Genomic DNA, 19,217 nt, shown 5'->3' on the forward strand with positions numbered 1-19,217 from the left:
TCTAATCGCCTTAGCTGTAGATGAAGGCAGTAACAATAGACATTGCTGCAATGCTATGCTACTTATATATGTATTTGCTTTCATTAATCAGTCAACAAGTCCCATAAAATGGGTGCTGTGACGTCCACATTGTAGATACAGCGATGCCACAATAGAATACATTTGTGGTTGATTTCGGATTCTTCAGATAATGAATCAATATCAACCAACACCATTGTTCCTTTGAATGTTGACGCCATGTCTTCATCACGCTCTGTGTTGTCACCATGTTGTCATGTGTTCACTCCGCATGGCGCTGACTCGGCCATCTTGGTGTTGTTTCTGTGTCGTGCATCGTGCTTTTCAGATCAAAGGTCGAGTTATTTCGTACTTCATGGGCCTCAGCAGACGTCCGCTGACTGTGTTTGGGATTTGTTTCAGCGCTGTCACGTCTCTCATTCTGCTAACGATATGCATATCCACCATCCTGTACTGCAACGCAGTGAAAAAGTCCAGAATCAACCCTGAAAGCAATTACATCAAAGTCATTCGCAGAATCAGATGAGACACATGACACCATGTTACATTTTTTATGGTTTTGGCTAATGTCTGTAAAAGAGTACTGGAGCACACTTATTATAATAATATATGAATGTGATACGTTTTTATATTTGTCTGTATTTTTACTTTTGATTGGATCTTTTAAATGTAAAGACATTTTTTCACCTGGGTCACTCTTTCATTGTCCTTCATTGTCAGTCATAACGCACCGCACTGCCAGACGCTACCAACAGCTAGCGCTGTGCCTGCCTAGCTTCGCCTCAGCCCACTGTGTGCGGAGGTGTGACAGTACAGCTGTTTGGACCTCCTCTGTCAGTGCTTCGCTCATCCATCGCTCATGCTTGCATGCTATGCTAACGCCTGGATTCAGTCCCTTGGACGTGATTTAAAACATGTTATTTGTGCTCTTTTACAGACTCCTCTCAAGGGGCCTATGGCTGTCTTTTTAATGAAAAGTAGGGACAATCCAGTAAAAGCTATAGGTTTGATGACGGTTATCATTAGCATGCTGGTAGGGCTGACTGTCTTGATCTCTACGGCTATGTACATGCGCAACTCAAAGTCCAACAGGATCGTGCCCGCGCGTCGCATCATTAGGAGGCGAGCGAGGGACCAGCAGCCCTGGAGCTTCAAGATGCCCTTTATCAAGTTCACCAACCCTGCGGACAAGTTCCTCATAGAGGATCCAGAGGGCAGCTCCCCGCAGGGCCCCGGCGGCCCCCGGCCCCGACTGGCCCCGCCCTGCGCCCCCTGTCTGCCGCCGCCGCCGCCTTCTAGCGCGCGGCCCTGCGAGAGGCCCCGGGCCGTCCCAACCATATCCGGCGCACTGGCCTCCAAGGGCTCAAAGAAAGGCAAATTCGGCCGCCGCAAGGAGGGGAACATCAGCTCGGCGTTAGTGTCCGAACTCAAAATGAAGCTGGAGCAGAAAATCATCGAGAGCAACCAAGGTTATTATTAACATCAGTCCAGTCTTCGACAACGCTTTGCTCCTAGAGTCCTCACCTGGAGCGTGTGATGAGCCCGTAGGTTGAGCCTACCTGTAAATTAGTCAAGATTAAAGCAGGAGGTTTTCCAAATATTTATGTCTTAAGGTGAGATACAGAACAGTTGGGTGCAGTGGTCACCACTGAGGAGAGGAGAACGCTCGCGCTGTTGGCGGCTTCACACTGCCATCTTCAGGAGGATTACATCATCTTACAGAAGAAAGCACCACTATCAAACGCCCAGAAGAGGATTACTGAGAGCCGCTGTGTAAATATAAGTTGCATAAGTTCCCGAAAAGTGGATTGTTAAAGATCCTGTTCCTTTTGGAGAACTTGGGGTTTCATCCAGCAAATCCTAAAACACACACACACTGAATGCAGTCGTCATCGAACACATAAAGTGTTGAAGGACCTGTGTGTTGGTATTTTTATTTTGTTGCATCAGCCGCGTGCAAGCTGAGAAGTTGCTCTTTTGTATGTTTACAACGTGCCACTGTAGGTTTTCACAGTAACACAAGCTCAGTTGCTTTTATTTACTTGAATGTGTCATTTTAGAAAAATGCTTTTGTACATAAACGTGTCCATTTTAAATGTACAGCGCTGAATCATTTTCTGTACATCTTGCAGCAGTGAATATCAAAAGAAAGTCTAACTGCACTAGTGGCATAGTGTTGGTAAAAGTTGCTATTTGATTGACATTTTGAGCTCAGATTGTACATAACCTGCTTGGACATTTCCTTTAAAGCTATAGATATTTAAATGTAGAGTCAGTGTCAGATATGTAGGATCCGCACACGTGTTACACTCCAATGCCTTCACGTGTAGGCAAATCAAATTAGGCAGTTAGTTGGTGTAACAAATGATGTAACGAGTGTTTCTTACCTTATAACTAGCACAAACAAAGTGAGATAAACTACATATCTTACATATCTCTATATACTATAACTTAACACATAATACATATACTATAAATTACACTTGCCTGGTCTTTGGAAGTAACATTTGTACTGTCTTTGTACCGTCTTTTGAATAAATATTTGAAAATGTTTTGCTCTCTGCTCTGTGTTATGCAATGAAATGCAATACTAATAATAATAGATTACGGTATGTTGGCCATTTATCAAAACACGTGCATGGTTGTTAAAGCTCATAGAAAAACATTAATTAGTCTGAAACCACTAATTAAAAATATGAGATGGACTTAGAGTGAGCTCATTAGACAGAAATATCATGTTCTGCTGACTAGGATTCACATAGAAAATCACTAATCTGCTTACGGGTGTATGTATAAATGCAAAGCACTGATTATGTAACAAATCCTCTGTGATTGTGCTGAAAAAATTCAGAGTATGTCTCAGCATTTATCTTGCCTTTAATGCGCCATCCATCATCAAACATGCAACAAAACAAATGAAACCACATACAAATGAAGGCATTCTCATTTTGAGCCAGTAGGCTGAGATCAGGGTATATTTCCATATCTCTGCTGTGTTCATTCTAGTACAGATAAGCTGCGCTGCTTCCTTTGCACCTTTCCTCAGACTTCCCCCTCCTTTTCTCCTTGGAGTGTCTGCACAGGCCTTCGTCGCTGGCTGCTTGGACGCCGTCAAAGCTGTCGCCGCCTTCTCTGCGACGCCGGCGCTCCTTCCACAGACCCGCGCACTGCTCCACGCAGCTGATCCTGGCCCCCGTGGTGCAGGCGTACACGCCCGCCGGTACGGCCACCAGCACGGCGGACACGAGGACTATGACGTGGAGGAGCCTCGCGCGCTGCTCCAGCTCCCCGGCGTTGCTTCCCGTCACGAAGACGACGCAGCGGCCGCCCCTTGGCGGGCGGCCCCGCAGGGTCACGCACGCCTCGTATTTGGTGACGGGGAGCAGGTCGGCGAAGGAGTGGCTGCTGATGCCCGGGCCCACGTAGATGGTCTCCTTCCTGGGTGAATCGTATTTGCCAAAGTGCAGCGTGAGCCAGGTTGCTGCTGGGTTGTCTGTCGTCAGGGTCCACTCCAGGGTGATGCCATGAGCTGTTTGCTTTGCAATGCGAACGTCGATGTGGGCAGCATTGTCAGACCGCATGGGGACCGGTGGAGGTGGGGGGGCGGAGTAACTGGATGAGGGAATGTTGACTGTAATGTTGACAGATGAGTTTCCCATGAAGTTGCTGGCAATGCAGGTGTAGAGGCCTTGGTGTGGCGGCTGAAGAGACGGGATCACGAGCTGGGAGGAGCTACTGTCGTCATCTATGTGCGTCTCTATTGCTGCAAGAGTAGAACACAGCAAAGTAGAGGCTTGTTTGCTTCTGGTGAAGAAATGCTAATACAGTAAAAACACTTACCCGCAAATGCTCCCATGATTTGTTGATTGTGGATCCACTGAATCGTTGCTCTTGGTCTGGCCTTTATCGAGCATGCGAGTGTTGCCTTTGCTCCTAGTGGTAAAGTGACGTTGGTCTCGGGGGCTGAAGTCTGTGGCTTCATGCAGGTTTTTAACTGGGTGTCGTGGAAGAACTTTCCAGCTTTAGAGACAGGCCCTGAGCACATTAAATAGGAGCTCATGAGAATGATGGGTGGGCTGACTGTCCTCACGAAGTCAACAAAGCCTTTGAGGTGACAGTCGCACAACCAGGGGTTGTCATGCAGTGCTAAAACCACGTTGGAGACCAGCCCTTCTTTCCCCCACGCTTTCTCAGCTGCTTGGTACAGAGGCCAATGAATGAAGACGTCTCTAGATATGACACTTAGCCGATTGAAGGATAAATCTAGGTAGGTCAGGGCAGGTAAGTAACTCAGAGCGTCTTCAGGTAGAGCATCCAGGCTGTTGTGCTTCAGGTCCAGAATCTTAAGTCTCGGTGTGTCCTGAAACGCTGTCCATGGTACTGAAGTGAGCCTGTTCCCCTGCAGTCGTAGCTCTGTCAGGTTGGCCAAGCCCTTCAGACTTTCCATGTTCATCACTCTGATCTCATTGAAGTTCAACCAGAGAAACTCTAAGGCACCGAGTCTGGATAAGGACCCTGGTGGTAACTCAGTCAGGTGGCATTTCTCAATCCGGACTTTACTAAAGTCATGTGGCATGTCCTCTGGGATATGTTCCATGCTCGCCTCTGTGCATAGTAAAGATCTGGAACAGCAGGACAAGATTTCACTCAACAGGTCATGAAAGTGAACAAGTCCGTTCACTTTCAATGAATTCTTACCTTCCCAAGTTATCATCTGTGCAGGAGCAGCCAATCACACACGTTGATGATGCAGAGGCGATGAGGTGAAATGCCAGAATGAATCGTAGTGCAACACGACGGGCGTCCATATTGCTGGGAACGGTATGAAGTAGGTCTCTGAGGGCAGGACGTGGCCACGGGCAGCATGGGAACAAGCCTCTTACCTTAATCTGCCTCACGTAACACTTACGTTAAGTGACATGCGACACACAGTAAATAAGATATTTATAGCAACATTCTACTTTGTGTATAATCAAACTTTTTAGATCTACTCAAACTTAAAACAAACGTCCGACCCCGTTTCATTGAGCTGCGTTTTATTGTGTTGTGTGCGTCTCCCAAATCACTTTGCACCAGTCTAATTTAATTTATTTGTCCCTCACTATCACAGGCGTCGACACATGACAGGAGGCTCATCGGTATTAAGTGGGCCGCGGCCCGTCGGGTTTAGCCGCACCGAGGAGGGAGGGCTGCAGGGAGACAGATGTCTGGAGAGGACTGTAATCTGACCTCAATAATCTGAACGCTGCTGGTCTCTCAGGTTGGTCAAGTGTGAGTCTGGGTGTAACACAGCATTCACTGTCATGTCATAGTCTTGACTGTATGTCCTTAAGTGACAAGGTCAGACTCCGACAGCAACATATGGAAGTTCTTATTTTGAAATGTCAAAAAAAAACAGTGAGCATGTATCAATATAAAAAAGATTTAATAGAGTACATTCATACATTCACATTTGAAATCACATGTATTTGTATATACACATTATAAAATGTACAGTACATTTCATTTTAGGTTTTGCTCCGACAGTAAACCTGGCACAGTAACATCATCCTGACATTCAAAATAGACAAATAACTGAAAGTTAATCTCTTATTCTTATTTTAATGGCGCTAATGAACATCTAAATACTTTGATTAATAAATGCAGAGGATGCTTCTTGGGAGACAAGAAAGGGATTTTAGGTTTTAGGACAACACCCTCCCCCCCTCCCCAAAAAAGCTTAATTAAAAAAAAATGCTTTTCAAAAAAAAAAGATATTTAAAAAAATCATTGTACACATTTACACCATGTGTAGATTTTCAAACTGCGTCTGTATTTTCCCTTTTTTCACTGTCCCCAAGGCCGTCGTATCATACATCTAATGCGGACCGAGCCCAAAACGGGTTCATCTGAGCGGCTCATCTGTGCGTCCTCTGGACTTGGAGGCACACGTGTGTTTTCAGCAGAAGTACTCATTGGGAGGACCCTCAGTCCGGACCGTGGCCTCTGAATCCACGCTGGACCTCGCCGAGAGCAGCCTGTTGGATTCGTCGGGGTTCAGCCTGGTCAGATACTCGCCCTCCATCCCTTTAGTCTTGGCCCCGGGTCCGAGGGTCTCGAACGTGACGTAGGAGTCCTGCATTTCCTTGGACTGGCGCCCCAGCAGCTTTTGGCAGCGCTTCTTCAGCGCCCCACAGCACACGATCAGCGTCAGGGGGACCGCGATCACGCACGCCACCGTTATCACCACCACGTTAATGAGCTTCTGGGTGCCGCTGGCGCTGGCGGCTTCATCTGTTGAGAAGATTACGCACTGCTCCTTTTTCGGGATCAGGCCTTTGACGCAAACACAAGCAATGTACTTCGTCTTTGGCACCAGGCCGTCGATCGTAACTCTGTTCTTCCCGGCGCCTACGTTGATGCGGCGCATGTCCCTCTCGCCAAACACGGCGTAGAGGACGCTGAACTCGGTGGCGTTGCTGGCCGTGGGGGCTCTCCAGTTCAGAGAGACCGTGTTGTCGGTGTCGCCGATCACCTTCACCGAGCGCACGATCCGTTTCTCCGGCGCCTGCTGCAGGGAAGAGGCGTTGGCCGCCAAGTTGCTCAGAGCGTCCCGCTCCACCTCCGCCGGCCTCTTGGCGTCTGCTGCTCTGCTTCGGACCTGGGAGGCGCCGCCAGAGACGCTGTAGCTCTCGACCTCGTACTTGCCGGTCACGCCTTTGCCGCTGAGCGGCTCGACGACGGGCTGCGCGGCCGCGGTGCTGAGCGGCGGAACGTATCTGGCGATGAGTTTCTCCTGGTACGCGGCCCTCCCCACCCCGTTGGGCTTTTTCCCCCGCGGCCTCCTGGAGGCGCCACCGGCAGCTTCCTCGGACCGGAAGGAGTCCGTGATCACCAGAGAGATGATGGCGTCCGCGGTGCCCACGAAGTTAGCTGCTTTGCACACGTACTTCCCAGAATCTCGGTAGGAGACCGCAGGCACGCTGAGGATGGACCATATGATGCCTTCTTTTGAAATCTCTTCCTGGACTGAGGAGTAAAAAAGCAGAGGTGCGAGGCCTTAAGCAGATTGGCACCAAAGAGGCTCTAATCCCGTTGACAGTAACTGAATTAGATGCCGCTCGCGTCCGAGCACGTTTGAGGTCTCACCTGTGCCGTTCATCTTCTTGCCATCGGCGCGGCTCCAGGACAGCTCGGGGATGGGGACCCCCACGGTGCCGCAGCGCAGCAGCACGTTGTTGCCCAGGGAGCTGCGGACCCGGGCCACGGCCGTGTGCACCCGCGGGCCCTGGCACCGCTGCAGGTCCGCTTCGGCGAACAGAACCCCGGACAGGCTCTCCGGATCGGCGCACTTCAGCATGGTGTCGACCAGGGCCACGGACGACGACGGGGACTTCTGGAACTGGACCAGGTCGTAGAGCCGGCAGTCACAAAGCCACGGGTTGTCATGGAGACCTGCAGAGGAAACACACATCGCTGTCAGCAAAAAGGCAAAAACGGACACAATTGAACTCGTTCTTGCTGGACAACTTTCCAGTAGCCTCACCCAGAATCAGTTTGGAGGAGTCGCTGTCTGGGAGTGGCTTCACACTCAGCCACATGGTGAGAGCCTCGGCGGGGATGGTGGTCAGGCTGTTGCTGGACAGGTCCAGATAGGTGATGTTCCTGATGTAAACGGTGGCCTCCGCAGGGATGGCGGAGATCTTGTTGTTGTGCAGGTCCAGGAGCCTCAGGTTGGGCATGTCGCTCAGACTCTCCCAGGGGAAGGAGGCGATGGCGTTCCCGTCCAGCCGGAGCTCGTCCAGGTTGTAGAGGCCCCGGAAGCCGTCGGCGCCCAGCGAGTTCAGCGAGTTGAAGGACATCCAGAGGAACTCCAGGCCGTTGAGATAGTGGAAGGCGTCGCTGGAAATCCGTGTGATGGACGTCTTCTCGATGCGCAGCTTCGCCGTGTCGGCGGGGAAATTTGGAGGAACCACAGAGATTCCCGGGTCGTTGCAAAGCACACTCCTGGAAGAAAACGAACCCATGCGTGGTCCCAACATCAAGCACAAGATACAACATTCAAATATATCATTTAAGCTTTATGTGAAAAAGGAAAAACATAGGATCCTTTTGTTCAGTAACAAGCAAAGGAGATTAAAGAGCAACTTCAAGTTAATCCTCTACTAAACAGAGTCGGTCAGTGCTATAATGCTGCATCGAACAGCAACTTCGCACGCAAGAAAGGGTAAAAGTGAGTGTAGAGAATTAAAGCAGCATTCATTCAAAGTCACCTTTACCTTGCTTTGGATCCGTCGCTTAATTTGTGGAAGAAGCAGCTGCACTGCACGGGACACGAAGTCCCCAGCACAGGCAGCAGAGCCACAGCCAAGCAAAGGGCGGCTCCCAGGCGTCCGCTCATTCTGCTCGTTGCTGCCGCCAACGGCTAAACTCTAAGGGACTAAACTACGAGGAGGGACCTCGCGAGCGGCGCTCTGCTCAACGGCACGCGGGGCGCATCGCGGTGCGTCGCAGGCTCCACTGCACCGCACTGCTGCCGCTGCTCCGAGCCCGCAGATAAAAAGGATAGGCAGGGATTAGGGGGGGACTTGGGTTATTTTCATTCACACGATTAGACGCTGGCTTCCTGGAAGCTGATAGGCTGCACAGTTTTTACTTTCATCTATGAGGAAGGGCTTTTTTTGCAGGTGTGCGGTTTGTTATGGGGCAAAATGAACTCGACTCCACAGAATTCGAATGGAAGTAAACAGAAAAGGATGGACACCCAAATCTTGATTATACGCAAATTAAATAATTAAAAATTAATTTGATAATTTTAGTCTCTTCTGTTTAAGTGCTGCTATTGTTATCACCTTAGTATTTTTAGTGTGATCTATGAGTGAGTTACACTGTGACGGCCTTTATTTTGTTGGTAGCTACGCCTCAGTGATAAACGGCCACTAGGTGTCAGTGAAGAGCCACTTCTCCTATTTGTTCCCACTCTCGTCTCGCTGTTGAAGCCAAAGTTAAAATCAGATAAGTGAGAGCTCACACCGCTCTGGGCTGCTTCCTATTTATAGCTCCCCATCGACGGCCGCTGCACACATTTACCTCTCTTTCAACTCCGTTGAGAACAACTCACTCCTTGTTTTCTCCAACTGTGGGGGTTTTGATGTTCATCGCAGTCGAAGCGCCAGTCAGAGCGTGACGCACGTGGCGCCCGACGGACTCGGGGGCTTTTTCACAGGTGCACAGCTTCGTATCTGTCTGGTGAGAGTTCAAATCCTTTAATCCAGCCGCGTCTCTGTCTCTTAATAATACATCTTTGTTCTACTTCTTTCAGGCGGCTTGAAACCCTCCAATCCGGCGCCTGAAGAACGGAACGTCTCCAGAGTGGACCGCAGCCGACCTTTGAACCCGCCTGTGTCGCTGCTGGGCCGTTGCCTGTTGCCTTGCCTGAGTGAACACAAACGTGGGTCGGGGCCCAAATCTTCAGCTGCAACACGAATGCACTTTCAACAGTGCCACCTTTGTTTCATTGCAAAACCGGGAGATTATGACGCCGAGCGGTGCAACAACCACTACAAGGGTGCAGCCACTCTCAGAGCAGCCATAGGGTTTATTTCCATATTTACACTGTGGCTAAACCAGATGACCGTCCTGAAACCGCCACTGACTTAATCACTGGATCCACCAAACGTTTGCGCGTTTATGGCCTTTACTCTGCATCCAGACAATGTGGGAACGGGGAACAGGTTTCACAGCGGCTGCTGTTTCGTCACAGTCACCCGCCGTAGATTAGCAGATTGCTCCGTTGGATCTTTTGTGAAATCGGTTGCTTCGCGGCCTCAGACTCGGCCTCTCTTTTCCCAGCATGCTCCTGGAGGTTGTTCTTCCGTCCCTGTGACGTCCGTGTGTCAGGGCGCCGCTGCGGGTCGGGTTCTGGGAGTCAGGGCAGTTTGAGTAAAGGGTTTTATTAGCCCATTGGGACAGCGTTACTTCATAGTTAATGAGTCGCTGGTAATCTGTGGAGATTAGTGGCGCAATCAGACTCTGCCCAAGTGTCGCATTCTGAAATGGCCACTTTTCTGTTGCCCTCGTTTTGGGGAAGGAGCAACGTTCATGACTTGTGTGTTGGAAGGAGAGGTTTTGTAGCTTCCAGTGTAACCTTTGCTTCGTGACATAAGAGAATCGGGACGTGGTCTTTAAAGCCTGCGTTTGTTTTGAGTTTTTGCACACAGACTGAGCCTAAGATGAAAACTCTCATTGTTTACTCTATTCAAATCATAATTCTCTCAACTGTAATTGAAGACAAGCAAACACAAACACTCCGCTACACTGTATAATAAGTAATATATATTATTCTAATTATAAACACTATTTATTTAGATTTAGAACTGGTTTGTTGCTGTGTTATACTGAATCAAGCGTTTCACTATATTCTGTATCCATATTCTCTCCTGTCTCTCTCTCCTCTGTCCTCTCACCCCGTCCAGTCGAGGCAGATGGACGCCCACCATGAACCTCCTTCTGCTGGAGGTTTCTTCCTGTCACCTACAGAAGTGTTGCCATAGGTTTAAGGTTCCTACATGACTCTATGTGACTATTTTGATACTTTGCACAAAGTCTTGACTCTTTCCTGTGCTGTCGATGGTGCCCGTGTTTTGGCGCAAGGCCTCTTCTCCACTCTAGTGAAAGACAACATTTCCCATGGTCCCACCGTCTTCTCTGTTTTTTTTTTTTTTTTTTATCAGTGGCTCCAAGGTTCGTCGCTGCACGGAGGGTGGGCTCTGGGTCGAACTTTCAAACGGACCAAAAGCAGCGGCTCAGTCCGCGAACTGCGCACAGCTGCGCGCAAACGCACGCAAACCGTGTCGCGCTCGCGAGCTCCGACGGCTCCCCTCGTTAGCGCATTCCTCGGGGGATTGCGCGCGGTTTACGGGCTAAGCCGTGGCCCTTTGTGCGTTTTCACGTGGAACAGCCTTTAAAAGGCCCGTTTGGCCGCAGACGACGCTGCGCGACCGGAGCGGCGCTCGTGTTCGCGTTTCGCCCGCGTGCCGAGTTTGATCGCGGCGCTTCAACATGTCGACCTACACGCTGCCCGAAGGATTCTCGGACTTTGATATGTTCACGTTCGGCACGGCGCTGTTGGTCGCTGGTAAGTGAGTCGCGCGCAGGAAGACGTGTTCATGCGAGATTAAAGGGACAGTGCGCTCAAAAGTTGCAGCTTTACCACTTTGCGGAAATTGCGCATGTTTACATGAATCCGGGCTTAGTGGGTGTCGGCGACATATTACTAGAAGCTTAGTGGAAATCTCCGTTTGCCCGTTTTATTCCCAGGGGTTCTCGGGTTCTTCCTCAATGGCATCAGCATCCTGTCGTACCTGCGCGTGAAGGAGATGCGCACGCCCAGTAACTTCTTCGTGTTCAACCTGGCTGTGGCCGACCTCAGCTTGAATATCAACGGACTCACGGCTGCTTATGCGACTTATCTAAGGTACGGTTCGTTCAGCCTGGAGGTTTTATAACAGAGCCGTCGTTTCTTGCAGGATCACATCCTGCCCAAAGGATAAATATGAATCAGTAAGATGTTAATGGCTGCATGACTCCCGTGTCCTGTGTAGATATTGGCCCTTCGGTCAAGAGGGATGCTCCATTCATGCTTTCCAGGGCATGATTTCAGTCCTGGCCTCCATCAGCTTCTTGGCTGCTGTCGGTTGGGACAGATACCACCAGTACTGCACCAGTGAGTAGCACAGACACTGCACGTTGGGTTCACACACTCAGTGTCTTTATGAAGATGTAACACTATTCTGAATTATAAAGATCAATTCATATAGATAAAAGCAAGGCACACTTGCTTTAATTTCAAATAAAAAGCAGTACATCTCAGTGAGTAGAAATTTATGATTAATAAAGTTGAAATATCTTTAAATAAATATATTTGACACAACTTAATCTTCTTTATTCCACAGGACAGAAGCTTTTCTGGAGCACAGCTCTCACCATCACCAGCATCATCTGGATCCTGTCCATCCTCTGGGCTGTGTTTCCTCTCCTGGGCTGGGGCGTCTATGACTTTGAGCCCACGGGGACGTGCTGCACGCTGGACTACACCAGAGGGGACAGGTAACGCATTAAACCACAGGACTGAAACTAAAACTGGAATATTGGAAAATGGCTACGTGGAACCTGCACAAACACTTCCCATTGTAAAACCTTTCCATGTTTCTCTTCGCAGGGATTACGTGACCTACATGCTGATGCTGGTGGTGTTCTACCTCTTATTCCCAGCTTTCACCATGATGTCGTGCTATGACGCCATCTACAAACACTTCAAGAAGATCCATCACTACAGGGTAAGCGAGCGCCAACAATGTGCAGGAGGCGTAAACAGTGGTCAGGGGGGTTGTGGGAAAACCACCCGATAAACATGGTTACGCAAATCTGGACGAGGAAGAACAAAGCATGAGCTGAACAGCTCTTTGCTGCTAAACCATGATGTGGATCATTTAGAGTAATGTGTTTTCTTTGTTTTCCAGTTCAACACTAATGTGCCTTTGAGGGTCCTGCTGATGTGCTGGGGTCCCTATGTTCTCATGTGCATCTACGCCTGCTTTGAAAACGCAAAGGCTGTGTCTCCAAAGCTGAGGATGGTGGGTCATTTCTCATCTATTACTGGTTGAAACAGTGTGCGAACCAGTAATGATGATAATACTTCCGTTCATTCCCACAGTTGCTTCCAGTTGTTGCAAAGACGAATCCGATCTTCAACGCCCTCCTCTACTCTTTTGGAAACGAGTTCTACAGAAGTGGCCTTTGGCATTTCCTCACTGGCCAAAAGATTGTGGAGCCAGTTATCAAGAAGTCAAAATGAAGCGAACTCGGTTTCAGCATCATTTTTCTCTTATTAGACATTATTTACTGCCGGTGATACTTCGGCACCTCTGTTACTTTTAGTTCTCTGTGCAGTTTAATATTTCCACGTGTGGACAGTAGATGCCACAGGGCTCTGGGACCTCTGCGTTTGTGGCAGCGCAGCCTTGTGGTGGATCTGTGTTAAGCTGCAGAAGGTGCTGCAGGTACTTCACGCATTCCCAACCTTTACTTTCATTTACTCTACTCTGCTCCTCTGTCCAATAAAACACAATTGCTGCTCAGTGCCTTATGTTTTTTAAATGAGCTGTATGAGATGTTCCATTCCACAGTGCAAAGAAGACTGTTGATGATCAATTATCTCAGTGTTTCAATAAATTGACAAGTTTGTTCAATTTTCTTATTTTTTTGTGAGAATATGCAAAAATATCTCACTGATCATATTTTCTACATGTGTTGCACAAGTACAATAATAGCACATTTATAACTGTAATACAATGTGTAATAATAATAATATTCAGGAAGCTCAAAATGTTTTTTGCATCTCTTTACACATGCAACAAAACAGATTTGAATCTCATTACACCTGTAATAACACCATTATAACTGTAATAACACGTGTGTAATGAGATGTGGAATCTGTCAATCTGCACACTGCAACAGTTTTAACACACTTTAAAGGTCCAGGTCCTGGGATCAGATGCAGATGAGGCCACAGCGCCTCCGATCTCTGAGCTGCTGCACACATAAGAAGCCACAGTGCCACACTGACATAAGTCACCTGCTTGTCTTAACGGAGCAGGTCCTAAGAGGTAACAAGGTTCAGGTTCAGAGAGTCCCTATAGTGGAGATGTAGGAGTGCCACAGATTAGCATCAGTTTCTTAGAAACGAGCCTCATCGTGGACTAGTGATCTAATTCAGTCAGAGCTGTAAATAGAGGCAGCAGCAGTAGCAACAAGGAGAACTACTTGTTTCAGGCAGGTAGAGCCTCACTCAGTGGTTTCCAACACATTGACCAAATAACTAAATCTGACTAAACCCTCATGCAGCAGAGGTGAAGGTGCCCCTGGATGAGAATGAAGAGTCATTATATGATGTGTTGTCTAGTTATGGACAGATGGCATTAAAAAAGAAACATCTGCCCTTGTGCAGCACAAACAGCAGCCGCCAGCACACACGGCTTCACGCATGCGACATGGGCAGAGAGATTTTGTTAATCAGATTCAGATTTTGACCTTAAAAACACGAGGACACCAGAAATGTGGAAATGCTGATATACAAACAGTAATATAGGTTCTGTATAGATGGAGCAGTCACCACATAGCATTTCATTGTATACTATACCTTCAATTTAAAGTGTAAGATTTATTACACTTATTATTATTACTTATTATGTAAGTTTGACAGATGTTGTGTAGTTTTATTCCATCACATGGATTGTAATATTTAAAAAAAAAACTTTCATCTTAGAAAAATGCAGATTTTGTCATACATTTGCGGTGCAAATGCTGGTTTGGGCATCAGGATCAGAGTTCTCTAAAACTCAAAAGGCAAAAGGGACTTAAAACATGGATTACAGTTGAAGAGCACTTTATTTTACACGAACTGATGATCTGCTTAAGTGCACAAGATGAGGTGCTGAGTTACAGTTTGGGGGGAAAAGAGGAAAACGCTGGAACGGCAGCTTGACTGAGTAAAAAGTAAAGCTTAAAGGTCATAAAGTCAAATATTAATGATCAACCTTTAAAAAAGTTGATGGTAAAAATACTGATGAGCAGGTTTCACGCCAGGTTAAAGGTGAGAGCTGCTGGTCAGAAATGAAAAACAACACTGAACATTACATATTCTGATGCTCAGATTAGATTATTCCATGATCTTTGTCACATGACAATGACTGACCTGCTGCCGGTGACTGGTTGCATAACAGTATGTGTTGCCGATTCTCCAACATTGACTGATCCTGTGGATTTTTCTGGGGAAGAATTGTTTTGATCACATGATATTTGTTTTTTTCTCGTGGTCTGTCCTAAAAAGCTCCACGCTGACATGGCTGGAAAACGCACATACAACTGCAGACAACACACAATAATGTTGAGGGGCTTGTCTGACAAGCTTTTTTGAACATATAAAAATCAATAATAATAAAAAAAAACAAAATACAAAAACATACATAAAGCACATATGCTAAAGGTTCTTTATTTTGTCAGTGTTGCATTGTTAATAATAAACTTTAAGATAATTGTAAAGATAATTGTAAAAAATATCTAAACCTGCACCGTCCCCGCATGCAAAACTGAATTTCACTATTTATTTATTTTTGCAAAAACTATGGTTTATCGACTATATTTGGTGCCATACACATCACTACAGCTTATTGTTTGTTAATCTTTACTGCCCTCTACTGGAAAAATTCTTATGTTTAGGAATAAAATAGTAAATCATTCTTGTTTATTTACAAGCACCTTGCAATAATTCATTTTTAGGGCTTATTAGGAATTAAATTTTATTTTACAGCTGTATTTCATATTATTTGTCCAGACAGCAGCCTCCATTTATATGTGTACACGGGTTGAGCTATCGCTCTGTGAGACAAAGGAAATTTTAAAAAAATATTAGGAAATTATCTAAAGCGCGTTTATAATTTTGATTTTGTTAAAAAAATATAGTTATTTTAGATCTAATAACGCAGGTAAAACAGTTTTCAAACATGTACTTGTGGACCTTTACCACACGATGGCGCCAGTGTCTTGTTGATGGGGAAAGGATTTCAATGTAGGACGTTTGTGCCTTTCAGGGCTTCACGTAGGAGCCGCATTCGACTGCTCTACGTTGATACGGTTTCATCATTTCTGCTCAGGTGTGTTTGGTGTTTGCTTGTTGTAAAGGGAGCTGTCCACGGTCTCGTGGTGCTGAATCCACCGGCTGAAAGGCGTCGTTTTATAATTCTTCGTTTTATGATTCTTGTAATAGAACTCTCCCCGGAACAGTTTCATTGTTTGTAATAAAACATTAAAGCCGTAAAACAAACACTTTCCTGCTTAAATCCAATTATTTATATGTTTTACCCTTTAGTTCATAGTTATGGTTGAACTGTTCATGGTCTTTTTAGATTTTTCGGCTGCGTGTGTTCACCTGTGCGCGCTCTGCGCCGTTATCTTACAAACAAATATTTATTCTCATAGATGGAGCGTGCTCGTTTGCGCGTTTTCTTGCCGCTAAAGTAAAGCACAACGTAACGAATAGGCCGGTTTTCGTGCTCGCTGTTGTGAAGGGGTAGTGATGTGGCGCGTTCTTCCTCCTATTGGCTGAAGTGATTGCTGGCAGGGGTGGAAATTACCATAAAGGAGGCAAGTGGCGAAGGGATCCACTTGGGGGCAAGCTGGCGATGCGTCACAGCTCCTGGTGAAAAGGGGGAGACAATTAAAAGCCTAAAATAGCGCCAAACCTGCGGGTTAATGTGCACCAATGGCCACGACGTCCCTCGCGAACTCAGAGCTGCGCGCAAAAGTGCCACAGGTGATGGGTGGCACGAGCACAGAGACGAGAGGCTTGTAGCGTCCGAGGTGTCGCGAATGGGTGACAAAAATCGCTCCAAACTAACTTTGCCATGTGAGATTAGCGGCGGAAACCTCTGCGCGGGGCAGAAAACCCTACGATTTCGACACGTCACTTCTCGGGAGATCATGAAACGACATCAGAGGTGGCTGGAGCGCGGACGAGTTGAGGAACGCTGAGGAGAGCCGCGTTCCCCGATGAAGCAGCCAAGTCCCTCTGCGCCTCTGCCTTTACGCACAGCCAAGGTGAGGACGGGCGGCATCACATCCATGTAGAGAAAACACCCATGACTCATCCGAGGTGCTGAGACACGGGACCGGATAAGCACAGCAACACTCGCGAGCCGAAAACCCACGACACGCGCGCGCCATGGACGGAGAAGGGGGGTCCTGCGGGCTCGCCAAGTCCGCCGCCGTCAAACTGTCCGAGATGGGCGAGAGGACCAAGCAGCTGGGAACCGCGATGAGGGACCCGCACCGGCAGAGGCGGATCATACTGGTGATCGTGTGCGTGGCTCTGCTGCTGGACAACATGCTCTACATGGTGATCGTGCCGATTATTCCGGACTACCTCGCCGATCTGGAGAGTGAGCAGTCAGAGCACGTCCACGTCGTGATGCACCCCAACGTTTCATCCAACGGCACGAGCCTGGACAAAAGCACCAAGGACAACTTAGACATGCAGATCGGGGTTCTCTTCGCGTCCAAAGCCATCCTGCAGCTCCTGGTCAACCCGCTGTCCGGAACCTTCATAGACCGGGTCGGATACGACATCCCACTTTTAATTGGACTCACGGTCATGTTCGTGTCCACGTGCATCTTCGCGTTCGCGGAGAACTACGCGACCCTGTTCGCGGCCCGCAGCCTGCAGGGTCTGGGCTCCGCTTTCGCGGACACGTCCGGCATCGCGATGATCGCCGACAAGTACACGGAGGAGGCCGAGCGCAGCAGGGCGCTGGGCATCGCCCTGGCCTTCATCTCCTTCGGCAGCCTCGTGGCGCCGCCCTTCGGCGGCGTGCTGTACGAGTTCGCGGGCAAGCGCGTGCCCTTCATCGTGCTCGCCTGCATTTGCCTGGCGGACGGCTTCCTGCTGCTCACCGTCATCAAGCCGTTCTCCAACAGGACTCGGGAGAACATGCCGGTGGGCACCCCCATTTACAGGCTCATGGTCGACCCGTACATCGCCGTGGTCGCCGGGGCGCTGACGGTGTGCAACATCCCGCTGGCCTTCCTGGAGCCCACCATAGCCAACTGGATGGAGACCACCATGCACTCCTCCCAGTGGGAGATGGGACTCACCTGGCTGCCCGCCTTCTTCCCGCACGTGCTCGGCGTGTACATTACAGTGAAGCTGGCGGCCAAGAACCCCAACCTGCAGTGGTTCTACGGCGCCCTGGGCATGGTCATCATAGGCGCGAGCTCCTGCACCGTGCCCGCGTGCAAAACCTTCGGCCAGCTCATCGCCCCGCTGTGCGGCATCTGTTTCGGCATCGCGCTCGTGGACACCGCCCTGCTGCCGACGCTGGCGTTCCTGGTGGACGTGCGTCACGTCTCGGTGTACGGCAGCGTCTACGCCATAGCGGACATCTCCTACTCTGTCGCGTACGCCATGGGTCCTATAGTCGCCGGCCAGATAGTGCACAACCTGGGGTTCGTCCAGCTGAACCTGGGCATGGGCCTGGTCAACGTGCTTTACGCGCCAGCGCTGCTGCTGCTGCGCAACGTGTGCCAAATGAAGCCGTCCTACTCGGAGCGGGACAACCTGCTGGAGGAGGCTCCGCAGGGCCTGTACGACACCATCAGGATGGAGGAGAGGCGCGCGCGCAAGAAGGGCTACAGCTCGGCCGGGAACTGCCTGTCCGTGGACGAGAACGGGTTCGACCCGTTCAGAGCGCAGCGGTCGCTGTCGGAGGAGTCGTCTGGACCGGAGTACACTTAGCCCCCCCCCCCCCCCCCCCCCCCGGCACATTCCCCTGGAGACGTGGAGACGCGGCAGCCACGTTGAGTTCTAGTGTTAAAAACTCCATGTAAGTACCGATGTGCAATATAAACACCCAGTCAGCGAATCACGACTGCCTGACCCGTTTTTCTTTTTGACTGTGAAATCATTGTGTCGAACAAATGTATGTAGCGTTTGTCATGGACGTATAACTGGAGTTTTGTGAGAGATTTATCGGCTACTGTTGAATTTGTGTCTATCGCTGTATTGTAAAAAGATATAAACAGATAAATGTGCGTACAAGATTATATGGGACCAACTATAACAGCACATTTCCCCCTTATGACAAAGTAGACTATATATTTTTTAGTCTAATAAACTTTATTACTTGCACATCAAAGGCCTCATTTTCTTGTTTCTTTCTTTTGATTTGTTAAAAATGTGAGTTTAATTTTGTAACACGTGGACCTGTCTGTATTTTTATTTTATGTCCGATTCGTTTGTCTGAAATAAAATTGATCATATTAAATGGATTTTGTACATATGTGGATACATGCACAATGTAAATTGTTGAGAAATACGTGGACCTGGATACGTGTGTGTGCGTGCGTGTTTGTGTGCGGGCGCGTGTATGTGTGAAGATTTTTGTCAAGACGCAACTAATGAAGTCGGTCTCCTAAAGATGCACAAATATGTATTAATTGATCAATTGTTGTTTTAATAAATCTATGTTTGGATCCGCGTGACAGTGATTTCATTCTTTTTTTTATTTCACATAATCGCATTTTTTAGTACTTATTTTTGATATTTTGCTCCTTAAGACACACGAATATAAACAGTCTGGGGAATATGAGTCTTGGTTTTGTTTTGT

At 48.2% G+C, this 19,217-nt stretch overlaps 5 protein-coding genes across 20 annotated transcripts in view; 3 read left to right on the forward strand and 2 right to left on the reverse strand.

The window, feature by feature from the left end:
• The window catches only part of LOC114845886 (cadherin-related family member 1), a 73,020-nt gene extending 70,451 nt beyond the window's left edge, over window positions 1-2,569 (forward strand). For 13 of the 14 annotated variants that reach the window (XM_055504433.1, XM_055504426.1, XM_055504428.1 and 10 more), the window contains one exon: window positions 956-2,569. In XM_055504433.1, the coding sequence (XP_055360408.1) occupies window positions 956-1,498 (543 nt within the window). In that variant the 3' untranslated portion in view covers window positions 1,499-2,569. Of the gene's footprint in view, window positions 1-346 lie in introns of all 14 variants that reach the window. The other variant, XM_055504436.1, reaches the window with a different exon arrangement.
• A 289-nt stretch (window positions 2,570-2,858) lies between these two features.
• LOC114845960 (leucine-rich repeat, immunoglobulin-like domain and transmembrane domain-containing protein 2) lies at window positions 2,859-5,280 on the reverse strand. The gene is made up of 3 exons (XM_029134590.3): window positions 4,717-5,280; window positions 3,859-4,640; window positions 2,859-3,781 (listed from the first exon to the last, which is right to left on the reverse strand). Exons 1-3 carry the CDS (start codon window positions 4,824-4,826, stop codon window positions 3,021-3,023), a joined length of 1,653 nt encoding a protein of 550 aa, XP_028990423.2. The 5' UTR covers window positions 4,827-5,280; the 3' UTR covers window positions 2,859-3,020.
• A 146-nt stretch (window positions 5,281-5,426) lies between these two features.
• lrit1b (leucine-rich repeat, immunoglobulin-like and transmembrane domains 1b) lies at window positions 5,427-9,435 on the reverse strand. Of its 2 annotated transcripts, none has more exons than XM_029135190.3 (4): window positions 9,088-9,435; window positions 7,544-8,004; window positions 7,147-7,452; window positions 5,427-7,026 (listed from the first exon to the last, which is right to left on the reverse strand). In XM_029135190.3, exons 2-4 carry the CDS (start codon window positions 7,857-7,859, stop codon window positions 5,957-5,959), a joined length of 1,692 nt encoding a protein of 563 aa, XP_028991023.1. In that variant the 5' UTR covers window positions 7,860-8,004; window positions 9,088-9,435; the 3' UTR covers window positions 5,427-5,956. The 2 variants fall into 2 exon arrangements, with proteins under 2 accessions (XP_028991023.1, XP_028991021.1); XM_029135188.3 differs by lacking the exon at window positions 9,088-9,435 and adding an exon at window positions 8,277-9,077.
• A 90-nt stretch (window positions 9,436-9,525) lies between these two features.
• Window positions 9,526-13,247, forward strand: rgrb (retinal G protein coupled receptor b). Of its 2 annotated transcripts, XM_029135192.2 has the most exons (8): window positions 9,526-10,970; window positions 11,019-11,134; window positions 11,317-11,473; window positions 11,601-11,722; window positions 11,952-12,105; window positions 12,218-12,335; window positions 12,519-12,632; window positions 12,713-13,247. In XM_029135192.2, the coding sequence occupies exons 2-8, from the start codon at window positions 11,059-11,061 to the stop codon at window positions 12,851-12,853; spliced, it is 882 nt and encodes a 293-aa protein (XP_028991025.1). In that variant the 5' UTR covers window positions 9,526-10,970; window positions 11,019-11,058; the 3' UTR covers window positions 12,854-13,247. The 2 variants fall into 2 exon arrangements, with proteins under 2 accessions (XP_028991025.1, XP_055360261.1); XM_055504286.1 differs by having other exon boundaries at window positions 9,528-11,134.
• A 2,896-nt stretch (window positions 13,248-16,143) lies between these two features.
• slc18a3b (solute carrier family 18 member 3b) lies at window positions 16,144-19,092 on the forward strand. Its single transcript, XM_029134453.3, has one exon. The coding sequence runs from the start codon at window positions 16,778-16,780 to the stop codon at window positions 18,344-18,346; it is 1,569 nt and encodes a 522-aa protein (XP_028990286.1). The 5' UTR covers window positions 16,144-16,777; the 3' UTR covers window positions 18,347-19,092.
• Window positions 19,093-19,217: the final 125 nt, after the last annotated feature.

This window comes from Betta splendens, chromosome 19, assembly GCF_900634795.4.
Source record: "Betta splendens chromosome 19, fBetSpl5.4, whole genome shotgun sequence".
Classification (NCBI taxonomy): domain Eukaryota; kingdom Metazoa; phylum Chordata; class Actinopteri; order Anabantiformes; family Osphronemidae; genus Betta; species Betta splendens.

Coding starts and splice junctions, on each gene's coding strand:
- LOC114845960 (XM_029134590.3), bottom strand. CDS start 4,826: ATGGACGCCCGTCGTGTTGCACTACGATTCATTCTGGCATTTCACCTC. Junction 4,641..4,716: donor ACAGATGATAACTTGGGAAG/GTAAGAATTCAT, acceptor CTGCTGTTCCAG/ATCTTTACTATGCACAGAGG. Junction 3,782..3,858: donor AATCATGGGAGCATTTGCGG/GTAAGTGTTTTT, acceptor CTACTCTTGCAG/CAATAGAGACGCACATAGAT.
- lrit1b (XM_029135188.3), bottom strand. CDS start 8,398: ATGAGCGGACGCCTGGGAGCCGCCCTTTGCTTGGCTGTGGCTCTGCTG. Junction 7,453..7,543: donor CTCCTCCAAACTGATTCTGG/GTGAGGCTACTG, acceptor TTTCCTCTGCAG/GTCTCCATGACAACCCGTGG. Junction 7,027..7,146: donor CAAGAAGATGAACGGCACAG/GTGAGACCTCAA, acceptor TTTACTCCTCAG/TCCAGGAAGAGATTTCAAAA.
- rgrb (XM_029135192.2), top strand. CDS start 11,059: ATGTCGACCTACACGCTGCCCGAAGGATTCTCGGACTTTGATATGTTC. Junction 12,336..12,518: donor AGAAGATCCATCACTACAGG/GTAAGCGAGCGC, acceptor TTTGTTTTCCAG/TTCAACACTAATGTGCCTTT. Junction 12,633..12,712: donor TGTCTCCAAAGCTGAGGATG/GTGGGTCATTTC, acceptor TCATTCCCACAG/TTGCTTCCAGTTGTTGCAAA.
- slc18a3b (XM_029134453.3), top strand. CDS start 16,778: ATGGACGGAGAAGGGGGGTCCTGCGGGCTCGCCAAGTCCGCCGCCGTC.